Source organism: Onychomys torridus, chromosome X (assembly GCF_903995425.1).
Source record: "Onychomys torridus chromosome X, mOncTor1.1, whole genome shotgun sequence".
Classification (NCBI taxonomy): Eukaryota; Metazoa; Chordata; class Mammalia; order Rodentia; family Cricetidae; genus Onychomys; species Onychomys torridus.
Window position 1 is genome coordinate 62,009,195 of NC_050466.1, and position 24,395 is coordinate 62,033,589.

The window sequence follows — 24,395 nt, forward strand, 5'->3', positions numbered from 1 at the left end:
GTGGTTGGTTTTTTCTTTTGATTCTTAGATAAGCTTTATTGGGGTACACAGATAAAATATCACCACATAGCACAGTTGTCATTGTGGCTCAGGTCATTCTTTGTTGAGGGTGGAGCTATCTCGTGCATCATAAGATGTTCAACGGTAGGTAGCAGTGTCCTTGGTCTATCTCCTAGATGATGGTAGGAAGCCTCTCCTCCAGTTAGGACAGCCAAAATCATCCTTAAGCATTGCTAGATGTTCCCTGGTGGTGGTGGTTAGAGCAGGGGTGGGGGAGAAGGGGTGGAGATACACAATCACCCTCATTTGAGAACAACTGAGCTAATCCAACAAAGATTGACTTTCTCTTTCTTGTGGTCTAAATTCACATGAAGTTGATTTCTCTCTGATTCTGAGTGGTCTGCAATACTTGACTCAAGATTTTCAAATCATTAAGAACAATGTTCTTATTGCCTTGCCAAAGGGCAGCCATTTCCAGTTAAACTCTGAGGTCCAGGGAGAGAAGGAGGGTACTTTTGTTTTGTGTTGTTTGAGGAGGGAAGACAAGGTCCTGCTATGAAGGTCGCTGGCCTTCAGCTTATAAGCCTCTAGCCTCAGCCTCCATGGTGGTAGGACTACAGGCATGGGACACCATGCCAAGCAAAGGCACTTTTCCCCCCTTTTACAGCCATATGTTTTTAGCATGGGGGAAGTTCAAGAAGAAAACTCAACACACTCAGGAGCTAAGTGAACTGAAAGAGGCCTTGAGTACTTGCAAGACACCTCTTTGCCCCCTCCCTACTCCTTTGCCACACTCACAAAAAAAAAAAGCCCAGAAGGAAAAGTGACTTGCTAGAGACCATACACACACTGAATCCTCCTTCTCTGGGGTATAAGGCAATATTTCCCAACATGCCTGAAGAGCTTAGGTCTCTAAACACTAATAAATTAGAGCTTTTTACAAGCAAGAGTGTAGGCCAGCTATGCCAGTTGAGAAATGTAAATTTTACAAATGACAGAATACTGCAACCAATTAGTGCAAACAAACATTTATTGTGAAATATTCATCCTACCCTTTATTAGGTATTACATCATCAAAGCACTTTGTGGCAATGAAAATAGCTTTTACCCCTCTGATTCACCCAATATTTCATTAAAGCTGCAAAAAAATGTGCAATCTGCTTGAAAAATAGGTTGCTCTTATTTACTCATTTGTGAAAAGTCAAAAATTAAAAAAGAAAATGATTCTAGCTAATTTGCCTTTCTGCCTCCCTCCTACTCCCCAAAATAATTAACAAAGATAATTTGTTTTAGATGACTTTTTAAAAAAACCAATGCACCTTTTCCCACGTCATAATCATAAAAATGTTTTAAAGCCCTTATTTACTTTCTTGGAAAAAAGGTGGCCAGCCGTTGTTTTTTAATTGGGAGCATGTGTATTTCCTGGGAGTTCACTTTCTTTAACTTTATGCTCCGGTTTTTGATGGGTTTCCTAAGGGGCTCAGCATTTCCCAGGGATTCTTCTCCTTGGCTGTTGATGTCATAACCCTGAAGCACAGAGTCTTCTCTTTTGAAGGAGAAATTTTTGGTGGACACCCCTGAGAGGCCTTTAATCTTGCCACAGAAGATGGTAGGCACAGTGTCTTCAACAGAGACAATGACCTTGGCTGCCTGGGACTCACTTACAATCTCAATGTTACTTTCAGCCTTCACCTCACTGCTGGGGTGGCTGGGGTGGCTGAGGTGGCTGACCATTTCACTGCCATTGCTGCCACTGATGTGACCATCCATCATGGCCGAAACCTCATGAGATTTGGCTGGGGCAAAGGACATTTCCATACCACTGGGAAGTTTCTCCACCACAGTGTGACCCTGGCTGTCTGCTGACCTGCTGTTATCATACAGTGTCTCTGGGGGAGCCTCGGCCTTTCGGTGGGCTGCCAGAGACAGGTCTAGGGCTGCATCCTCTTGGAAGATTGGGGGGCTAGCTTCACCAGCCTTGAGCCAGGGCACTGACTTCATGGAGAGATCCAGGGCCTCGTTCTCACTCCCCATCTTGATGACTGTGTGGCGGCTGAGCTGGAAATACTCTTTTGGGGGGAGGATGTCTAAGGACTTCAGTTCATTCTTTCCTGGGGTGCTCTGGGTGCCTTTAAAGGAGTGCAGGCTGAAGGAAGATGGTGGCTTGGGGAAACTGGGGCTGAACTTGGATTCCGAACTCTGAGGCACTGGGACAGGGATGGGGATGGGCACTGGCACTGGCAAGGGAACGATCACAGGATAGGGCACCAAGAGGGTAGCTGGTGGGACTAGTGGGGATAAGGGAGAGTTAAAAGGCTGGGGAGGCACTGGAGCATAGCCAGGAGGAGGCTGGCAGGGTGGGGGGCCCAGAGAGCCTTGGGTGGGGAATAAATTCTGGAGCATAGCTTCAAATGGCAATGTGGGCTCCTGCGGCTGGCTTGGGATCCTCAGGTCCAGGAGCTGAGGCTGGGCCTCGGAATCCTCGGCCCCCTGGAAGAGGTTGTTGTGGATAGCATTGGAGGAGCACGGAGCCTCCTGTGGCAGGACCAAAGGGGAGTTGAGGTGCTGGAAAACATGCTGCTCCAACACCACCGGCAGCTGCACAGGGCCTTGTGTTGTCATAACGTAGGTGGCATTGCCGTTGGAGTTGAGCTCTGCTGCAGGGCTTCCCTCCACCTGCATGTGAATGGGCATCACCACTGGGCTTTCCCCAAGGCACAGGGGCTGCAGCACAGTGGCTGCCACCTTCAGAGCCATGCCACTCTGAGACTCAGCTGGGGGATTCAGAATGGATGGGGCCGGCACGGTCACCAGGGCCTTCTTTACCAGGTCAGTGGAGTTGATGTTCCAGGCCTCAGTAGTTATCAGCTGGGCCATGCCATTCTCCAGTCTATTATTGGCCAAAGTGGGAGGGGAGTCAGTCATGTCCATGGAGAGGTTCTGGGACTGCAAGTCATCCATCACTTGGCTCTGGTGCCACGTGGCCTGCAACACAGAACACATGATAAGAATCTTTCTTAAGAGACTATTTATAACTGCCTTACAAGATCTCTCCAGTCTCAAAATAGTTTCCATAGCTTAGTTAACTAGGCAGCACAACCCAGCTCCCTATGTATACATACGCATTATGGATATGTCCTAATATACACGAACACACCCATATGATCAGCTGTGCTTATAAAGACCCAATTTAACAGGCGATTAAGTTATAAACACACATGATGTAATCTCTAAATAGCCAAGTGATGTTAAACAGGGTATTTTTAAGCCTAATACTCAGCTTATATTTTGATCTTTCAGCAAAAACAAAGTTTCATTCCACATTGCTCTATCAGACAGTTAAGAAATGCAGAGATTTGAACTAGTTAAAATTTGAAAAGGCAGTAGACTTACTTTTCCTTAAGGAAAAATAAAGCCTTGTCACGTTTGAATAGTCTATGACTATAGAATGGCACATTTAAAAATTCTTTGTAGATGTAATTACAACATTTTAAAATTATGGAAAATTTCAGAAAGCATTTCAAAAACTCTGTAGCAATAATTCTTCCAAAGGTTTAGATTTTGAAAGAGCAGTGTGTTTATCCAAGGCTCATTATAGTTGTCTCACTGTTTCCCACTCTCCAATCACATTCCCTTTGCTCTGATAATAGGAAATCCCACTCTTCAGAGCAAAGGGAAAATGGAATGGCTTTCATGAATGGCCATTGAGCCCATCAGGCTCATGGGTCCATCTCTTTGACCTGTGGCCTCTCCCAGGATATAATTACCAAGAGAAAGGAATGTTGATGGAACTAGGTCTAGGAGAAATGAAATGTCTTTTGGAAACAAAAATTCTCAAAGGTGAAAGACATGGTCTTGATGTCTTAGATACCTCTTGAACACTGATGGCCACTTCCTGGGGGGCCAAAGAAGCCCAGAGAGGATGCTTCCTGGAGGAAGCAGGGCTGCAGCTGCAGTATGGTTCTCCATGGAAACGCGTCCATATTTAGCTTCGTTACCATGGAGAAGGCAGGCACCATGTCTAACTCAGGGATCTGTGCAGCCTTGGAGTGTGGTTGGGCTTAATAATAATTCAATAATCCTCAATTTCACTGGAAGAGCCTGAGGCACACCAGATTCTTGACCTCACCTGTCTTACCTATGCAGACTTTGGTCCTGTGGTCATCATGTCCTTATCTTCTCACCCCTAAACTATCATCACAATCTCTCAAACGAGAGAGAGATGACCGAGCACATTGTGGTGTTATAAATACAGTTTTACTATAGGAATGCAGCTTTAACAAATGAACAATTCCATGACATTTTCAAGCCATCAAAACATGTCAAATGTACAGAATAAGGAGTTGCTTTGAGGAAGAAGGGGGTGGGGAACATGAAGGATGTTGTGCAAACAGCTCTGTGGAGTATAACTGGTGTGTCATGCTTTTGGCAAGACACATTGCAGTAATTCCAAGGGAGGATTCTAGAACCCATGTCCCTGTGGGCAATATGCCCTCTGGAAACTACAAGTTGACCCAGTACATTGGCAAGAAATCTCCTTAGGACAGTTGGGAGGCAGCCTACTTCTAGAAAGGCTGAGGGCACTTACCCTCACAAAAGGGCTTAGTTATTCTTGAGAAGGCTGGTCTTTAATTCAGCCCAGAAAATGTCATACTTTCAACATGACAGTCATTCTCATGTACATACATTCATTCACTCATGTAACCAATTTATTTTGTATATGCTAACTATATTCTGAAGACTAGAATTTAAGCTATGAGTGAGTGATGAGGCTTCTACTTTCATGGACATTACAGTCTAGTGAAGCTGTATGTCTTCCAACAGACAAGATTTGCAGCATGAACAGGGGGAAACAATACACCAGAAGAGGCAGCAGCAGCAATAGCAGGATAAACATTTGTTGCACAGGCACACAGTCCTGTGGAGGCTCTATGAATATAAGATTTCATCCACAGTGGTCCAACTGGTCCCTCACACTGGCTAGAACTCCTGTGAAAGAATGAGGAGAAGATGAAGGGAAGCTTAGGTGGGACTGATAAGGACAAGGGCAGCAACAAGTCAGAGAAGTCACCCATGGCCACCCATCCAAGACTGATGACTAAGGGGAAACTTAGCAGAAATCAAGACACGTTCTGTGCCATCTTTGAGTTTTCTGTACTTCCTCTGATGACTGTGTCTATTTATAATTCCATTAGTGGTAGTCTTCCTCCCTGTGTCCTTCCTTCTTTCAGTTATCCTTCACCCATGCTCAAAGGAAAGAAGACAACTTTCTGGATGCCCCTTCACCTGTTACTTGCACATATCATTAGCTCATGTGCTAGCCCTCACCATTTCTTGGAAAAACCCTCTTCTTCCCTCAGCCTGGTCCTGATCTAGGCATGCAACCTTTTGCAGAACTCTCCTGATTAGGGTGTGAGGATGGGACCTTGCCAGGGTAGGGTCCTTCCCAGAAGCCTCTACCCCAACAGGCCTGCTATCTTCTTCAGCATCGCCCTGATCAGGCCATGAAGAGGGGACCTTTCCATGGTTGGGTGCCTCCCACAGACAGCAAGATATGGAGCAGTTGCACATTTACTTTGTTCCTGCTGAGAATTTCCAAAGCATGACTGACTGCTCATCTTTGAGATGACCTTTTCAGAGGATGAGAATCATGCCCATTTTGTCAATAGGGAAATTAATTCCACAGTGAAGTCAAATCACCAGCTTAAGGGTACTCTGAGACTGGAATTAGAATTCCAAGCCAGTCCCAGGCATCCTCTCTGTCTTTCAATTTCTGGCAAGAACAATCCCTGTGGCCTCCTCTTCAATGTGTAGTCCACGGTGTGCCTGAGGAGGACTGCATCAAAGACTACTTGAGAATAAGACCTATTTAAAGTAGAGGCCATGAGTTTCCCAACAAATTCATGAATCTGTCATCAGTCTAGTTTCTCCACTGGGGCTGCTCTAGCTCATCCTCACTGGAGTTTCTGTTCTTGGGGAGTGCAGCCTGAAGTGGCCATGGTAATGCTACTAGAGGACTGATGGCAGGGTATCCCTCAGCCTACTATCCTACAGCCACCTGTCCTCAGGTCACAGAAGTGGGAGGAAGATGTATAGGTCTTTTTCTGGGGCCTCCTTGTTTCTGGGAACAGATATGACAAGCTAAATGGCATGCAGGTCAGGCCAGAGTGCAAGTGGAGGAAATAAATCAGAAGTATTTCAGGAACAAAAAAAGAGAAAGCCACTGGACAAAAATCTCACTTCCACCTTCCTTGCTGTAAGAGTTCTCAGCCCAAGATTGCCTGGGAATAACTCCATCTGTTTCTCTGGAGGGCCAGTGGCCTGCCAAGACAGGTTATTTCTGCTACTTTATCTCTATCAGGTATAACATTGTTCTCATGGATACCCAGGTTAAGAAAATACAAACAGCTTCCTATCATCCACCTTTCCACATTCCAGAATAGCTCTTTCTCTCTTCTACTTGTACCTCCTCCCCTTGTTCAACCTGCCAACTGATACGATACCCTCCTACTACTCTGGGTTAGCAGTGGACAAGGTGTGGGGAAAGAGTGTGATGCCTCAGGCATTGTTGCTGCAGGAGTTGCTACTAGATGCCCTGGCTATGTATGAACTGAGAGCCAAAACAGCAGCTCATGTATTCAGGGTTCAAAGGATAAGTCTATCTCCCTGAGGATGAGCCCAGAAGGTAGTTAATGACTTCGAAGAAGACAGAAGCCTACCCTCCCCACTCAGCCAAGCTGCTGATTAGTGTGGGCAGAGGGTGGGCTTGGGCTTTTTCAAATCAAAGAGCATCACAGCAGCCACTAACTTAAGCTCAAGCAAAGGGGGCAGGGAATGTGTCCTTGTGTTTGGGTTTTGTAAAACTTCATTTTCAAATGGGTCTAAAGAGGTCACCAACCATTTAGCATATGCCCATTATCACTGTGTGTTGGGGCATGGTGAAGAGAGATGAATAGACACACACAATGTGTGTGTGTGTGTGTGTGTGTGTGTGTGTGTGTGTGTGTGTGTGTGTGTGAAAGAGAGAGAGAGAGAGAGAGAGAGAGAGAGAGAGAGAGAGAGAGCGAGAGAGCGAGCACTAGTAAATGATGGCCATGTGGCCTAGTAGAATATGGACAATCTGGACCTACCTTCATTGTCTGTCCTTAGCCAGTTGCTAGGGCCTCACCCCTGTAGCCTATATGCTCCCCAGATGTAGACTTTGAGAGAAATGGCAATGTGAAGTGGTGGGAAAGGAAGGTCTGAGATCATAGCTGGGCCTAGATGCTTGTAAAGTCACAGACTTTCTGTATTATAAACATCAAATGATGCCAGAGACAGGTTCTGCCCCCTCAGCCTGGGTCCTCTCTGGCCTTTGTCTTCACCCAGCTAACTTCTGCTTATGGGTTAGATGTTAGAAGTTCACTTCCTCCATTCTCACTGAGATCCCACTGGATTCTGATTTAACCTTGTCCAGTCCTGACTCTGCCCTCCTACTGGGCTTGTCTAGTCCCTTGTTTCTCCAGGAGCAGCCGTCTTCCTCCTTGTAGCTAGCACTGTGTCTAGTGAATAGTGGACACTTAGGAAGCGCTTTCTGGATGAATTGGTACATGAGTGAATATTCAGGCATTTCTGGGCTTTTGTCATCCTTTGTCTTCTGACCACAGGACTGCCATTTGTAGGATCATGGTGAGCTGGGGCATTAGACTTTATAACAATTTCTCTAACCTATTCCAGACATTTCTGACAGGTGAGGAAACTAGGACCTAGAGTAGCCAATGCTCACCAAGACTGGGACTCAGAATGGCCAACATTCACCAAGACCAGTTACTACAGAGGTATATGAACTCTGGGGAAGAGGACAGTATGGGGCCCTTGGTGTCATAGCATAATGGTGGCAACCGCCTCCACTGTGAGGGACTCCCATGAGACAGTATATATGTGAGAGTATTTTGTGGACTAAGGATGTGGGGTCACCCTGTGTTTGTCTGCTCTATGACTACTTTCTTTATAAGGAACTACATGTATGATGAAGATGAGCTCAGATACATCACCCAGATGGTTAGTCAGTGACCTGATCCACACCTGAACCCTGCTGGGTATCCATCCATGCAAGTTATCCTGCTTCTCTGGCTATCTCTTCCATAACTTTGTATAGGAATCTACTTTAAGCTGACATACATTCATATAAATGATACTTTTTCAATGAGAAGGCTTCATTAAAAAAGCAAACTACTTAATTATCACCACTCAGGTAATTTGGACATTCTCCAGACACTAAAATTCATCTATTTCCTTATTGTGGATATTTATCTCTCTCTCTCTCTCTCTCTCTCTCTCTCTCTCTCTCTCTCTCTCTCACACACACACACACACACACACACACACACACACACACACACACACAGCTTGCAAATATCCCACTGTCTTCACCCCTAATGTCCTCAGCCACATCCTAACTCATAATACTGAGAGCACCCTTGAAGACCCTGTGCCAATTCAGACTAAAGGAACATCAGCATGTGCTATGAATTCCAGTGACAAAGTCCCTGACTCTGGGAGAGCCTGATTTCTGAGCCAAAAATTCATAGGGCACACTAGGAGGCTTTTTGAGGCCCAGGTCACCCTCTAGATGAAGGTTTGACTATTTTATGAATTAAAAGCATCTTCACCACAGAAGCTAGCTGAAAGATTGTCCAGGGTGCCTAGTCTGAGGAATCAAGCACCTCTAAGCAAAGACTGTAGGAGTGGCTACATCAGTGTGGAGGGCAAGCAAGGAGGGATTCATTTCATAGCAACTTTAGCCAAAATTGGTTGTTGCTTGAAGGCCCTGTGAAGCCCTTGAGATTACTGGACTGAGGTCACTCAGAAAGTACACTTAGCTTCAGGGAAAACAATTTTAATTATCTGGGCTAGTTTGGGCATATTTTGAGCTAAGAGGCTCTAGCAAAAATTTAAAAGTCTGGTCTTTGGGCCTCTGTCCCTGTTGAGGTGTTACAGAAGAACCAAAGCCTACTCCTGCTCCAAGTGATGCTTTTTATCATAAACAGGCTGCAAATGTGACTCATTCTCCTGTTCCACCAAAATAAATCTCACCTAGATGTTTTTCTAATCAAGACAAGTTTCTTCCATAAAGCAATCATTCTTTAAATGATTGTCACATGTCACTTAATGGCAGTGACATATGCTGAGATCCATAGCGCTAGTCAAGTTTGTCACTTGTAAACTCGAGAGTATGTTTGTACAACCGGATATGATTATGATATTACTTGGTGATACAATCTGTGAAATAACCACTGTATTGCAGTCCATCATTGATCAAAACATTGTTACATGGCCCATGGCTGTATATCCTAAGAGATAATTTTCTCAGTGGTAAAATATCAACAGCCTTAGTTCATATGGAGCAAGTACCGGTTATTAATTATGTCTGGTCTGCAGGACTGTCTGCATCTTTGTTGAAATTGAAGTCCTTGGAGCAGCTACAACAGCATCACTCACAAGCTTGTTTGAAATGCAGAATCTTAAGCCATAACCCAGACTCACTGAATCAGGTTCTGCATGTCAACAAGATCCTTGGGTGATATGTATGCATATTAAGATTTGAAAAGCACTGGCTTATTATTGGTTCCCAAACTGAGTTGTACACTGGAATTGCCTGGAATCTATTAAAAAAAATACAATGCCTGGATCCCACTTCCAATACTGATTGAATTGTTATGGGATGCAGCTTGGGCCCTGGAGTACATAAAGTTCATCAGGTGATTCTAATATGCAATCAGGTTTGGAACTCTTAACCTACAGCTAGAACACAGGACAGCTAGTGATCTGGCTTTCATAGTGGTTGATTTGCCTTCTATGTCACAGAAAACTGAAACCATTGTCATCCCAAACCCTGTCAACCTCCCTCTGGCCCCTACATTGTCTCCCTATGTACCCTAATCTCATAAAGAGGAGAGAAGTTTCTCCCTCTTGCAAGGCTGGTTTGTTAGAGACCTTTGATAAAATCCTGCTCCCTTCCATTCACTCCTTATTTTTAGTCTATTTTTCACTTTTAACTAGGACTTCCACAACACCCCTAATAAATGACCCAATTCTGTATGAAAATCACTACTAGTCATTAACTATGAGCCAGCATATTTTGTCCCTTAATACTGTATATACACATGCTTTCACCATTTAGACCCAAGGTGCACTATCTAAGAAGCAACTCCAACTGGGTTCGAAAATGGGTTTTCTCTCCCCACAGGGTGTAGTAATTGTCAATTACTTGCCCCAGCGATTGAATTTTCTGAGCTTTAAACACTAGCGCAAGGCCCTTTAATTTTAACAAAGCTGTGAACATAATTACTACTTGAATGTATTCCCAAATTTGGTTACAATATGAAAAATAACACAAAGTAGTCACCTGCCTTACATTTGGTTGTATTTTACATGCAGAGACTTATGCAGTCCTCCAAAAGGAATGTGGTGCTCCAAATTGACTTTGGAAATGAGTTGCCCAACCCACTATTTAAGTTATTAAAGCTGTGGTGGTCATCCAGATTTCACCTGATCAACCTTAGCGAAGCTAGGTATTGGCTGTGGAAAGTCCCATCAGGAAGGGAGTAAAACCAGAAGATCTCCCCTCCTAAACTGGTTAAAAGAATATGGAGAGGACAGATCAAGGGCCATTAACTGGCCACTGACATCAACAGTTTGAAAAGCATCCTGAAGAAAGGAGAGAAATGCATGCTCTGGGGTGCTACAAAAGTTATATATGTTCAGTTTATCATCTCATACTTTGCATTCTCATTTTCTTATTTCTGTAGAACATGTTAATCCAAAAGCAAATGAACACATGAGCATGGTGTTAATGTGGATGTGTGGGGGTGTGTTCAGTTTTCCCTGAGAACAGCGTAAGACTGAAATGCTGCCACTCAGCAAGAGAGATGACTCTCCCAAGCACAGTCCAGTTTGATTTCTAGGGCTCTTCTCTCTAAATAAGTTTACACTGGTCACTAGCCCAATCCATCCTTCCTGTTTTACAGAGCAGGAAGCTGACACTCAGATGTCAAGTAGCTTGTTCAAATTCACACAGCACAGTGTATATTGGCTCTCAAAACCATGCTTCTTTCAGCAAAGCACATCACCTGACCCATTGCTCTTGTTTCAAATGCTAAAGGACACCGAACAATATCCACTTCTCTTATATTTTTGGTTGTGAGCCTAGCCTTTAACGGCTGAGCCATCTCTCCACCCCAACATCCACTTCTCAAGCCTGATATTCCAAGGCTTTGTGGGATTCTAGAAGAGGTCAAGAAGAATCTGGGAGCCTTCCAGGTGGTGGTGGCACACACTTTTAATCCCAGCACTCGGGAGGCAGAGGCAGGAGGATCTCTGTGAGTTTGAGGCCATCCTGTCTACAGAGTGAGTTCCAGGATAGGCATCAAAGCTACACAGAGAAACCCTGTCTCAAAAAACAAAAAAACAAAAGAACCTGGGAGCCCAGCTAGGGAGGTCATTCTACCTCCTTTCTCTTTCTTGTAAACAATGCCTTAAGTCTCTCCATTTATTTTCTCATTTACTGTCCCTACAGTCTTTAGTCTGCCTCCTAAAGATGGATGATGGCTCTTGGGATCATGCAGATCTTAGCTAGAATAAAGCAGGAGTAAGAAACCAGATTTGTATTCATTCATTTATCCATTCTTTCAAAAATGACCTGGGGACCTACTGTGTGCTAGGCCTGTATTTCCCATTCTTCTACTTTCTCTAAAGGGACATCACCTTCTTTACTGGCTTAGTTCTCAAGACAGGAAGCAAATCTACCCTCTCCCAAGGTTTTCTGCTTTCTCCGGGGTTCCTTCAAGAACCATATTTCTTATGGAGATAGAGAAAAAAATTTCTAAAAGATGAATGCTCATTCTTAGACAGCTGTAGGACAATGACCTGTTTAAGGTATAGAGCAGTGTTTATTTTTTAGAGAGGGCTGACATTGCCATTGGGAGGAAAGACATGTTCTCCTCACATTATGATGAGTTCCTGTAGAAGGTAAGAAAACTGTTTCAGCATCACAGGAGACAATTGGGAGGAAATGTTGAGGTGGCAGGGCATGTTTAAGCACACAGTGAACTGTGTGAACTACCAACTGCTGGTCCCTGCATTCAGCTGAGTCCCTACAACTTGCCACCAGACACCCAGCCTCCAAACATCCTCGGGTGCCTGAGCTGGAGGGGCAGTTTTCACAGAAGCACAAGTCATGTCGAAGGTCTCAGGCCAGGTCTATTGTCTTGAAGAACCATGGTCTACAGAAAATTTTCTGGAAACAAAGAAACCTCTTAAATTTGGAATGAAGAGGGGGGAAAACCTGCCTTCTGGAAGAGAAAATACTTCTAATTAGATTGAGATACAAAGGTTAAATTTTTGTTCTGGGAAAAAAGATTGTTTATAATCCTATGTCATTAGAAGGACATTTTCCAGAAACCACTACGCCAGAAATAGACCCTTGTAAGGGTCTATAGAAGGAAGGGTCTGTAGAATTCTAGAGTACAAAGGACGTGAGTTCAGTGTTTTCCCTTTTCCTAAGGCCTGTGAGCCCCTCACCACCTACTCGTGTGGAGATAGTGCCAGTTCCTTCTGCGCACTGCACCCTCCTGAGGACGATAAGGAAGAAAAATTTTGAACTGAGGCCCAGGTGCAAACTTCAACTTTCACTAACTGCCAGTTGTATGACCTTGGGAAAGTCAGTTCCAAGCCTCAGTTTCCCTCCCTGTAAGATGAAGACTGCAAAATAAAGACCTCTCATGTGGGATGGTTGTAATGATGAAGGGAGCTCATTTAAGTAAAGCACTCTACAGTGCCTGGCATGTGGGATGCTCCATCAAGACCATCAGCATTGTCCTCTTTGGCTCCATCATCACATGTTATCATCTTCATCTTCACCACAATGATTACTGCAGTTACCACTGATTTTTTAGTTGTCGTTCTCATTGTCATTGCTATCATCATTGCCACCATCTTTATTGCCACCTTGTCAAGGCATCATTATCTTTCTTCCTTATTGGACCCACTGTCCACATTTTCTCCAAGCACCTGGAGTAGCAATCATTAAAGTTTCACTAGCATCTGAACAGGTTTGCTCATTTGTAACCCTGTTTGGTCAAAGGTTCGCTTGAAAATCAGCTGCTAGAAACTGGGAAGATCATAAATAAGGATTACACCTGGTAGTGAGGTTTTCACTCACCTCCAACTTCACTAGTCTATCAAACATTCCCAGTGAAAAGAGAAGACAGTACTATCACAATATTAGAAGTCAAAGACGGTAGGAAGAGACTAATAAAAATAGAAAACTATTTCTCATTTGGCAGGAAGACTAGAGGAGAAAGAACAAGAGCAAAATCATTTATCTTGCACATATGGACTCATGAGCACTTTCAAGGATTTTGAAGTTCTTGCCACTTAGCTATGTATAATTTCACTTAGGATCCTACAGTTTTCCTTTTTTGCACAAGGGCCCAAGTAGCTTTCTCTCCCCAGTTACCAATGGTAGTAGGGGGCATCATCTGACTCACAAAAGCAAAGGATTCCTGGAGAACAGGAGGATAAAGGAAAGGATAAGATGGAAGCAGGAAGCAAAGAGATGCTCTGTGATAACGAGGCCAAAGTAAAAGGAAAGGACGTTCCAAAGTATGTAGGCCTAAGTGAGAAAGAGCTTGCTAGGCCAAAGTGTTAGAACTTTGAGGGAAGCTGTGAGAGGAAAAACACAGAATGAACGTTCTTCAGTGAGTCACAAGGGGGCAGTGGTAAGGTGCAAAGGCTGCAGCAGCTTAGCTGCTTCCAGGTGTGCAGGGAGGAGACATGAGGAATACTGGAGTTTTGGGGTACACTTCACAAGAGCATAAGGAAGATGGTCCTCATTTTGTCAGGACTTCTCACTGCTTTTAAAACAACCAAGCACACTCACTCGGGACTTGCTGTGCTCTCTCTCAGTCCTAGGAAAAACTACATTTGTGTGCCTTTTCATTGCGTCTGGTCTTTATTTACATTTATCCATACACCTGGCACCTCCTGTTCCACCTTGGGCAGTCAGAATTGAGTTTATCCTATCAAATTTTGATTTTCTAGAAAGAAACTGTAAACTAATCCTTCATGTCTTGATTACATATATTACTGATAAAGCTCAGGTATTATGTTTCCCTTACAGATCTAATAAATGCAATTCGGGAATGATAAAGCCACAGAAAAAGGAACGGGATTCTAACTGAGAAACTTCAAGACACTAATCATCAGGAAGAACCTTCTGTCTATGCTCACATCTTTCCATAGAGACAAGACCTTACAACTAATAACCAAGTTAGCTGGCAATATTAAAAGTTACCTGAGTGCAACATGATGGCCCCCACCTTTAGGCATTCTAAGTTGAGAAAAGATATGAAGGTGAGTTAGTTCCTTCATCTCTTTATAGAATCAATAAGCAAACACTTACTTCTCATCCAAAAGGAAATTGCTAATTTTGTGTCTTTCAGTATGGAGATTTTTGGCAGTATCAAGACTGCCTTTCTTTCATGGGCCTGGGTTACCGGACCGATTGCCACCTGATATTCTGGTTTCTGCCTTACCATGTAAGAAGTACAGGACAATATCTCACATATAACATATAAGATTCCAGCCACAATGGAAACTTGATGGTCATTGCCAATAGTGATGAGCATGGTGAGGAAGGTTAGGAGAGGGCTGTTGGTTTTGAGTGAGCCCAGCTGGCTAGGCATCTTGGGTTCAACCATAGAAAAGACCTTAAGACAAAGTTTTCACTGCAGATAGTGTATTTCGGGGAGGATTCTAGAAAACACCAGAGAAGGAATGAAGCAGAGAGATGGGAAAGGGGAAAAAAAGCAAAATTATTAAGCAACTTACTACATTAAACAACTGGAGCTCAGTTGCACTAGGGAATGGCAAAAGACAGCGAAGAGCACGTTCTCCATAGCTATGCCAACTGAGAGGCTAGCAAGTTGGGATTTATCCGCTGACTCCAACCATCACTGGTCAAGGGCTGGTGGAAGAAGTGTTCATTCTTTGACACTTCCAGCTAACCTAGCATGCAGGCCAGGCCTAGGTACTCCACAGACCAAACCTAAAACAATAAACCTTTAGGGAGAGTCACAGGTGTTTGAAGTAAGCCACCTCTAGTAAGAGGTAAGTGTGAGAGACCATGGCAGGATATCAACAGTATCTCCTATGCCAACAAGACCCTAAAAGTGTCAGTGATTATTATGTGACCATAATGTCACTAATTTAGGCCACTGTATAGGGTCATGTGTTTCCCCAGTAAGTGGAACCTTTTATGACCCATGTGAAGAAGACATCATGCTTAAACAACCATGTCCATGCTTCAAAGGAATCAGCTCATGAGGAATGTGATTCAAGCTTTCATAAACAGCAAGACTCACAAGGAGGCCAGACAGGACTAGATATCAAAAGCAAAAATTTCAAGAGATGGTAAAATGTATCTGGAGCCCTCCAGAAATGTCTTTTAATATTATTTGTGTCATTTGGAATGCAAGATTTCCCTGGGATAAATCACAGAGGAAGTCTCTCCTCTAGTAATCCTGTGTTCCAACTCAGGGACCCAAATCAAATAAACATCACTTCACTTCATAGTGCTTACTGCCTGATGATAACAATGATGATGGTGATGATTATGATGATGATGATGATGATGATGACGACGACAACCTTGATTTGAAAAGTATTCAGACAATGCATGGATGGGTTGGGGAGGGCTCATATTTTAAACAGTGTGATTTCTTTCTGTACTTCTGTTTTCTCAGAAGCATCCCTCTGCCTAGGGGTAACTCTCTTAAGAGCAATACACTTGGCAGAATCTTAGAGATGTCTGTAGCAGGAATCTTAGAAGGTCTTATTAATAAAATCAAACCCAGGGCCAGGTATTGGGGTGAACGCTGGAAGATCAGAGAGACAGAACAGGCCACAGCTAACCTCACCTCACCAGTTCCTCAGCTGATCCTGTTTCCTCAAACTGGAAGCCTCTGACTCCTCATCCAGAATGAATCTCAGCTGAACGGTACTGCTCAAAAGTCTAAAAGCGTAATCATCTCTAGTTCCTGGTTTTCACGCCTTATATACCTTTCTGCTTCCTGCCATCACTTCCTGGGATTAAAGGCATGAGTCACCTTGCCTGGGTGTTTCCAGTGTGGCTTTGAACTCACAGAGATCCAGATGGATCTCTGCCTCCAGAATGCTATGATTAAAGGCATGTGCTACCGCTGCCTAAACTCTATGTTTAATATTATGGCTGTTCTGTTCTCTGACCCCCAAATAAATTTATTGGGGTGCACAATATATCAACCACAGATGTCAAGTTGTTTCAAGTCACTAAAATGTCATTGTATTTCTCATAAAGCAAGTATCATGGTTGAAGCTAATGTAGCATAAATAACACAGTTCAGATAGGGAAGGAAAAAGATCAGCTCTCTAACATCTGGTTAGTTGGAAATGGGGAGTATAAGCATTAGTTCCTATTTAGGGAAAGAGTTTCTTTTGAATGGATGTGACTATTTACACACACACACACACACACACACACACACACACACACACACCATGTATAGTCAAGTAGGAATGAAACAAGGGTGATGCTCAAAGCAGGGTTTATGTCCATTCCTCTTCTTTCCCATCTGCTTCATTCACAGTGTTGGATCATCATTAAACCTTTGTGGCATAGGTAATATGCACTGACTCTCGCCACTCTGTCAGCATCTCAGCAGAAGGAATAGGAGAATGGAGGAAGGTTTTCTACAAGTGCACGACTGAAGAAAAGACACAAGAGGACAGGTGTGTCCAGCTAGCTGGGCAACTAGAACCCAAGACTAGCAAGGACTCTGGAAAGAGACAAGGATACTTGGAACATTAGACTAATGCCCAGCTCTTCCAGGGATTTTTAGTCACCCTAAGCAATGAACCTCATGCCCTAAAGGATTGCCAACTCAACCAATACAATTTTTATATCTTCACAGTTTTCAACGAGTACAAGGCCTCAGTTCAATAATGAGACTCTTAGGTGGGGAGGACAGGAGGAAGCAATTTGGTTCCCAGGACTTTGCTAGCTCCTCAGTACCTGCTTCTTTATAGCCTTTCTTTCACACAGCCACAGGAAGATAATGATAAACTATTCACTGAGCTCTGACTTACCATGTGCCCAGGCACCCTGCAAAGCACTCTGCATTCATTTTCTCATCTGTTTCTCAGCAACCCTGGCAGATTGGTACTACCTTGGTGGGATTTGATTTGTTGAATTGTTGTTTCCTAGCGCCTTCCACCCCTGTGAATCCCCAGGAAATGGTTGTTTTGATGGGAGAGAGGAACAAAGCTTTCCAGAACATGAACAACATTCACTGCGGGGGGGGGGGGGGGGGGTAGATCTGGGGGAGGGGAGGGGGAAGACAAAGCAGAGACTCTTGGCCTGCATGGGGGGGGGAGGGCAGGGAGAGTAGGGAAGGGCACAAGGTAGGGAACAAGATCCTAGTTTAGAACTTGGCTTTGTTTGCCCTTCTTCTGGACTTTGGACAGGCCTGCCTAACTTTGGCTTCCTGGCCAATACCTGCCGCATTCTTGAAGGAAATATGGGACACCAGGATCTCCTCTTGCTCTCTTCTTCACTTACTGGCTAGGAGATGAATGATTTTTGCTTCTCTGTGCACTTCATGCCCCAACGTGCTACTTTGCTACAGGCAATAAAATAACAGGAACCTTGTTGTTTGAAGCTTCCAAAGGTGAGTGCCAAAGTAAACCTTTTTTAAATAAGATGATTGGCTCAGACATATGTGACAGTAATAGAAAGCTGATTATGCCTCAGAACTAACTTGCATCCCAATCAAGGGCTCATCGTCAGCCCATCCAAGAATATTTCATCTACGGTTGGCTGACTGGCTGTTCATCAAATTTATTTCCTCTTCTTCCTGGACTACAGTTTCCAGTTTACCTTTCAGTTAGTGGTGGTCATCTATCTCAGTGCTAGCCACTCAACTGGGAATAAAGTGGTGTGAACCACTTCCATGTCTGGCTCATATAAATCTGCCTTCCATATGCTCCAATCCTTTCCATGGGGGCCTTTGGGAATCCCGCCTAATGAAGATAGTTGAACACAAGATGTGAGGGACTAAATGCCACTCTCTTGTCTTAGAGGTAGGTATCCTTCATCAGGAACATCCATTGGGGACTTTATGTGGTTGAGAAACCAATGTTCATTATGTTTAAGCCTTAGTATATTTTCAATTTGTTACTACAACTTATTGACTCATTGTAACAGTTGACAGTCCCATACAGTACTTCATGGGACCCACTATCATGTGTTTACAAAACTAAGTAAGGAGCAGACAGGCTGTCTTTGCCATCTGGGAAAATCTGCTGAGTTTCTTCTTCTATGCTCAGAGCCTCCCAAACCCCCTGAAAGAGAGAGCAACGAAAGTGGCCTGCTTGAGCCAGATCCCAGGCTTCCATCATACTAACTTTCTTGCTGTCAAAGTACCAAGCACTCTGGGCTGCTCCTTCTTGATTTGAATTGATGTATTAATGTGGGTTCTGTACTATTGGTGTGGTTACTACATAAAGGAGCCACTGAAAGTGTGTGTTTCATCAGCATTTACAGAGACAAAGGGAGTTGCCTCCAGGGAGCAGGGAGAGGCAGGGCAGTCAGCAGTTTTGTTTCCTAAGCCCTGAAGCTCCTCAGTTGGCCAGGCCTATGCCAGTCAGTGGGGATGGCAGAAGATAAAGCAGGGGACCCTGGTATAACACAGGTAAACAAGTCCTCCTGACTTGTCATTAGAGGAAACTCCAAGGACAACACTTGCTTTGTTCCTTGGCCCTTTTGTTGCGTTGCCGGTCTGTAGCACAGGGAAACCTGGATGTGCTGCCTTTTCCCCACACCAGACCCTTTATAGTAGGGTCTTGGTGGGTTATCCTCTGAGAGAGTTCACCATCTATAGCTCCATGCTCTAAGACCCCCATCCCCTTGCTGTGCTATATATTGATTTTCTAGGCAAAGATTGTCAGTCACAAGTCTCCCCCCAACCATTGCCCAGGGGAGTGTCATCAATAGCAAACTTTCACCTTGTTTTTAACAGTATTTCATTCTTTTTGGGTTCCTCTCCAAAAATACTGGTTCATCTGAGGACACAAGTAGTTCTTGCCACATTGTAATGACTAAACTGATCAGAACATCTGCTACCCAAGTGGGGCTTATATGTGCAAAGGGTATATCCAAATAGCTTCTGTACCATCTCAAGAAGTCCACAGGGGTCATTACTACTTTGTTGATGGGACCCTCAACTCATTCTTGCCTCTCTGATCCCCAGTCCAAGGCTGGTAAATTTCTCAGTAGCTTTAAGATCACTGGATCTCTAGGCACTTGAAATAGAAGCTGTGCTGTCTGCCTTTCCAGAAGGATATGTCCTGTCTTTGACTCAGGTGAAGCCCTTAGCCTTGCCAGCCACGGCTCTCACATGGGAGGCACAGCAGCTGTCATCCTAAGGCTCCATTGAAGTTCCAGTCATCTCTTCATACCCATAAATATTTGAGACTTACATAGTTCACTTGATAGAGTGTTTGCTTTCTATGCACAGAGCTCTTGTTTCAGTCCCCAGTACTGCATAAACAGGGCATGGTGATGCACATCCGCAATCCCAGCACTCTGGAAATGGAGACAAGGGGCATTAGGACTTCAAAGCCATTGGCTCCATAGCAAGTACAAGGCCAGCCTGTGCTACATGAGACCTTATCTCAAAATAATAATAATGGGAATAGTTATTAATAATAACTATTATAAATAATTATAGTAATCATTAATGATAACAATATAAAATGACATCCTGAAGGTTCGCCCTGAATGACCCTATGAAGTGGGCTGTGCCTGCTAGCTACTTAGGTGTCAGATTCTTATTTTCTGTGTGTGTGTGTGTGTGTGTGTGTGTGTGTGTGTGTGTGTGTGTGTCTTTCCATTTTCCCTTGAGACTTGTCCTGTGGCTGCTGTGGTGTGCCTCTGTTCTTCCTGTGCACGAGCCATCTGTGTCCTGACTTTTCTCTGCCTCCTTGCTCTTCTCTATCTTGCCACCCCCACCCCCTGCTTTGGACTTCAGCTGGCCCTGTGGAGGCCCCAAGATACCCCTTAAAGCTGAAAGACTGCTTTAGGGATAGAGATCCTGAACAGAAACCTCATGTCCATACAAATTTAACACCCAGTTTCCTTCCCATAGGACCTTCAGTGTCTGAGGTGGCAGTGACAGACAGTTTTGAAAATTCTTAAGACAAACAAACAAACAAACAACAAAACAGCAAGTGTGCGGGAGAGATAGGTTAATGAGTAAAAGCACTTGCTGCACAAGCTTGAGGGCCTAAAGTTGGTTTCCCGAAGCCAGTGTAAAAGCCAGACACAGTAACACAGTAACCCCAGCAGGCCCCTATGGGGAAAGGGAATACAGAGATACGAGCATCTTCGAATGTTCACAGGCCAGCTAGCCTGGCTAGTGTAGCTGTAAAGTGGCCTTGTCTCAGATCAAAGTGGAGTGGTGATAGTTGACACGAGCAGCCTGTCTTCTGATTCACACACCTATCATTTGATTTGCACACATGTGCTGTGGGTGTGCACCTGCACCCATACAGATGAATAAGCACACACACTTACCTCTCTCCCCCTCCCTCCCGTTCTCTCTCCCTTTCTCCCTCCCTCCTTCTCTCTGTCTCCCCCACTCTCCTCTCTCTCTCTCTCTCTCTCTCTCTCTCTCTCTCTCTCACACACACACACACACACACACAAGTGATCATATCACTGAAATATGGAGACGCTAAAACACTTGCCTACTGCTGGTACAGGCCTGGAAGCTTCCCATAAAGTCCAATGCTAGCCTCCTCTATGCTTAAGATTCCATTCATGTGTGTCCTTTTCCTCCAAACCCAAACATATAGTCACACACCTACTTAGAACAGATATTTACAGCAATTCTATTCACAGGTTCCACACACTGGAAACAACCTACATATTTGTCAACAGATGAATAGATAATGAGGCTATGCCATGCTTGTGCAATGGAATACTGCTCAGCAATTTAGAACAATGAACTGTTGCTACCTGTGATGATACAGCTGCAGCTCAAAAGACTGTGTTGAGCAAAAGCCACATACAAAACAATACATTTTACAGGGTTTCACCGATACAAATGGGAAAAACAATCCAAAATATTTATACTGTGATACTAGAAATCAGAAAGTGGTTGTCATAGGAAGGAAGAAGGGGGAAGAGATTGGAAATGGGCCTGACGTGCTTTGCTGTGGGGGTGGGCATGATTTTTATTGTCTTTCTAGTGGTAGTTACACAGGTGCTTGTCAGTTCTCAGCACAGACCATCTGACCACTTGTTAATCATTGCAATTCATGCTGTGTATCACATGCTTTAAGGAGAAAGACAGTTCAGATATGATGGAAGTATTCCAAACAGAGAAAAGGCCTTGTGGCTCTCTGTACAAGCATTGACCCATATGTGAGGAAGGTATACAGAGCAGAGGTTTCTAGTGGCAAGGGGAAAGGGTACCTCCCATGGCACCTGCCAGGGTCCCTTTACCACAGGCACAAAGGAAGCAGCAAGACCAGGCCCCAGATATAAGCAATTAATGAAATAAAATAACAGAGGCCCCAAGCAAAGAGCTGGCCTCAGACTGTGGACTAGATAGCAGGTTCTGAGCCAAAACTGCTTTCCATGAAGTGCCAATATTGCATCTTGAAAAGGAGAGAGAGAGAGAGAGAGAGAGAGAGAGAGAGAGAGAGAGAGAGAGAAAGTGAGCTAGGGACAATGGATGATGTTCTTGTGCCAGGAACATCAGAGCACTGGTTCTGATCCTCTTGCATGGGTCTTAAGATGTGCAGTAGAAAGGCAGACAGTCAGAGGTTCCTTAAAGGCAAAGGTTTTTGCTTTTAATTTACATGGTAGAGAGGAATATTCTATATCCCTATTTGAAGGCTAGGCACAGCCACTAGCATCCACCATGTTTAGCCCTCAAATAGCCAACATAAAAGAAGCTTTTGTGAACTATTAGCACAGATGTGAACTTGTGAGTTGAGCCTGCACACAAACCTTGATTCTACCTGGGGAAAACTGTGTGGCTTTAGGAAAATGACTTAGCTCTTCTGAGCTACAGTTTTCCTTGACTGTAAAATGGGAAAAATGATATCTACTAGTGAAGTAGGAATTTCCTAATTCCTATCAATATAGAATCATGGCTAGGTTCTAAGGAACTTTCTAGATGTCTGTGCCAACCTGTCAGTAGCTGCTTCATTCAAGCACATTAAGATTCTTTTATAATTTTGGGGCCTCATATAGATAAGATTTGCATAATTATAATAATACAAGTTTCATGACATTGTTCCATCACTTTTTTGTTTTAAGTTTTACTTTTAATGTTATAAAATTTAAAATAAATAAATGAACAATATCTGAGTCTATCTCTGGACTTTCTATTCTGTACCATTAGCTCCTTCATCTTTGTCTTATTATGCTTTCCAGTGTTGCTAATCACCAAGAAGAACGTAAATCAGTGAAAGTAGGTCGAGAGTGGTAGGAAGCCGAGGGACATGGAACTCACTAATTCAGAGAGTGGTCAGGGAAGGCCTCTATGAACAAAGACCTAAAAGGAAAAGAAACACCATAGCATGATAGAATTTCCCACTCCAAGAAGTTGAGGAGAGGGCTATGCAAGGTCATGAGTATGTATATGTGTACACGCATATTTGTGTGTGTGTGTGTGTGTGTGTGTCTGCATTGGTGTGTGCTTGTGCACCCATATGTGTTGTGTGTGAAAGAAGGAATCAGCAATTCATATAGTAGGAAAGACAGGGAGAAGTTGTCACATACAGTCTTCTAATTTTCATTTTACAAAAATTAGAACAATCCATTTCACAGACAAGGAAACAAAAGGCCCAGGAGAGGTGGCTTGTCTCAAGCCGTGTAGCTACTTAGCAACAGGGTTAGAGTTAGGAATCAAAGTTCTATACATCTTCTGTGACATCATACAGCCTCTTTGTACTCTCAAATGATTTGAATTCCACAAAATGCCTCCAAGCAGCCTTCAGGTAATGAGGTGACAAATAGTATATTGAAATGGTGTTCTTCCAAGCAGAAGTGCTTTACCATGAAAAAGATTATTTGAAGGCTAATTAGGATTCAGATATTCTTTAATGACTAACTCCTTAGGGCTATGTCAAAATCCATGTGAATATTTCCAACTTATTTCCTTATTGTAGGTGATATTTATTCTCAGGAGAAAAAGCAAAGGTATGTTAGTGACATTCTTTGGAATTTGAATTGAGTGCTATGATCACAAAGACAGAAGTAGAAATCCATCTTAATAAGCTGAAAATAGTTGAGGAATATACAAGTAGAATACTGATTTTGCATATATTTTAATAATCCCCCTTCAATTTAGAAATTGAAAAGAGTTCTTATTTCTACTGATGTGGATGGAACTATCAAAGGCATGGGTGTAAAGGTTCACCTTTGCCCTCTCTTTTGAAACGCTGAGCTGGGTGTGAGATAAAAAACGGGAGAGAGCCGTGACTAAAGACATTTGGGTAAATCTGACCTGCATTCCCTATTGAACCTTCAGGCAAAATGCATTTCTCAAATCTATTTGCTTCTCAGCCTGGCTAATTCCTTCCTTCTGAGAGGCAGTTTCAGCCCCTCCACTCTCTGACTCATCTATGGCAACAGACCCACGTGCTGTCTCCATCTTGCATCTCCACACAGGGCTCTGATACAACTGCAGAAATTGTGACTCAAGAGATCACAATTACTGACTTCTGAGAGCTGCTGATTTCTCCCAGGAGAATAAGCAGATGAGAAGCCCTTCATATTTTCAAAGACAGACAAATCCAAGCTGTTTCTGAATCATGTCCAGGCTTTTCTTTGCCTCTCATTTTTTTTTTCTGAGACTATTCTAAAAGTATGTAGATATGACAGTGCAAATGGCAGAAGAGATTGGCATCCCTTGGCATAGGTGATAACCATCTGGTTTTACTTAGTTAATCTGTTTCTCCACAAGACCAAGACAACTCAGTACAGTAGGTGCAACATAAATGATTAAAAAACAATCGACTTCTAAGCAGTCAGTCCAGTGATTCTCTTTCCCAACTCTATCTTGAGCCCCCTGTCATGGTGTTAGCTAAGGGGTACCCTCAGGGCTCCCAGGAGCATACTCACTCTTTCCCTGTAGTTCTAACTTAAGAAGGAAAATACAGTGTAGAGACATAACAAGACAGAGAGAAAACCTTCGGATTTGTACAACAGAGACCACACATCATTAAATGAGATAGAGGTATCCAGCTCAGTGACTGGTTATGTGAGTATGAGCAAGTCCTATTACCTATGTACACCTCAG

At 43.6% G+C, this 24,395-nt stretch overlaps 1 protein-coding gene across 3 annotated transcripts in view; it reads right to left on the reverse strand.

Annotated features, from left to right (window-relative positions):
* Positions 1–1,014: 1,014 nt before the first annotated feature.
* Positions 1,015–24,395, reverse strand: part of Rai2 (retinoic acid induced 2) — a 62,670-nt gene continuing 39,289 nt past the window's right edge. For 2 of the 3 annotated variants that reach the window (XM_036175705.1, XM_036175704.1), the window contains exon 2: positions 1,015–2,985. In XM_036175705.1, coding sequence (XP_036031598.1) covers positions 1,363–2,961 — 1,599 coding nt within the window. In that variant the 5' untranslated portion in view covers positions 2,962–2,985 and the 3' untranslated portion in view covers positions 1,015–1,362. Of the gene's footprint in view, positions 2,986–19,557; positions 19,648–24,395 lie in introns of those variants that run through there. The other variant, XM_036175706.1, reaches the window with a different exon arrangement.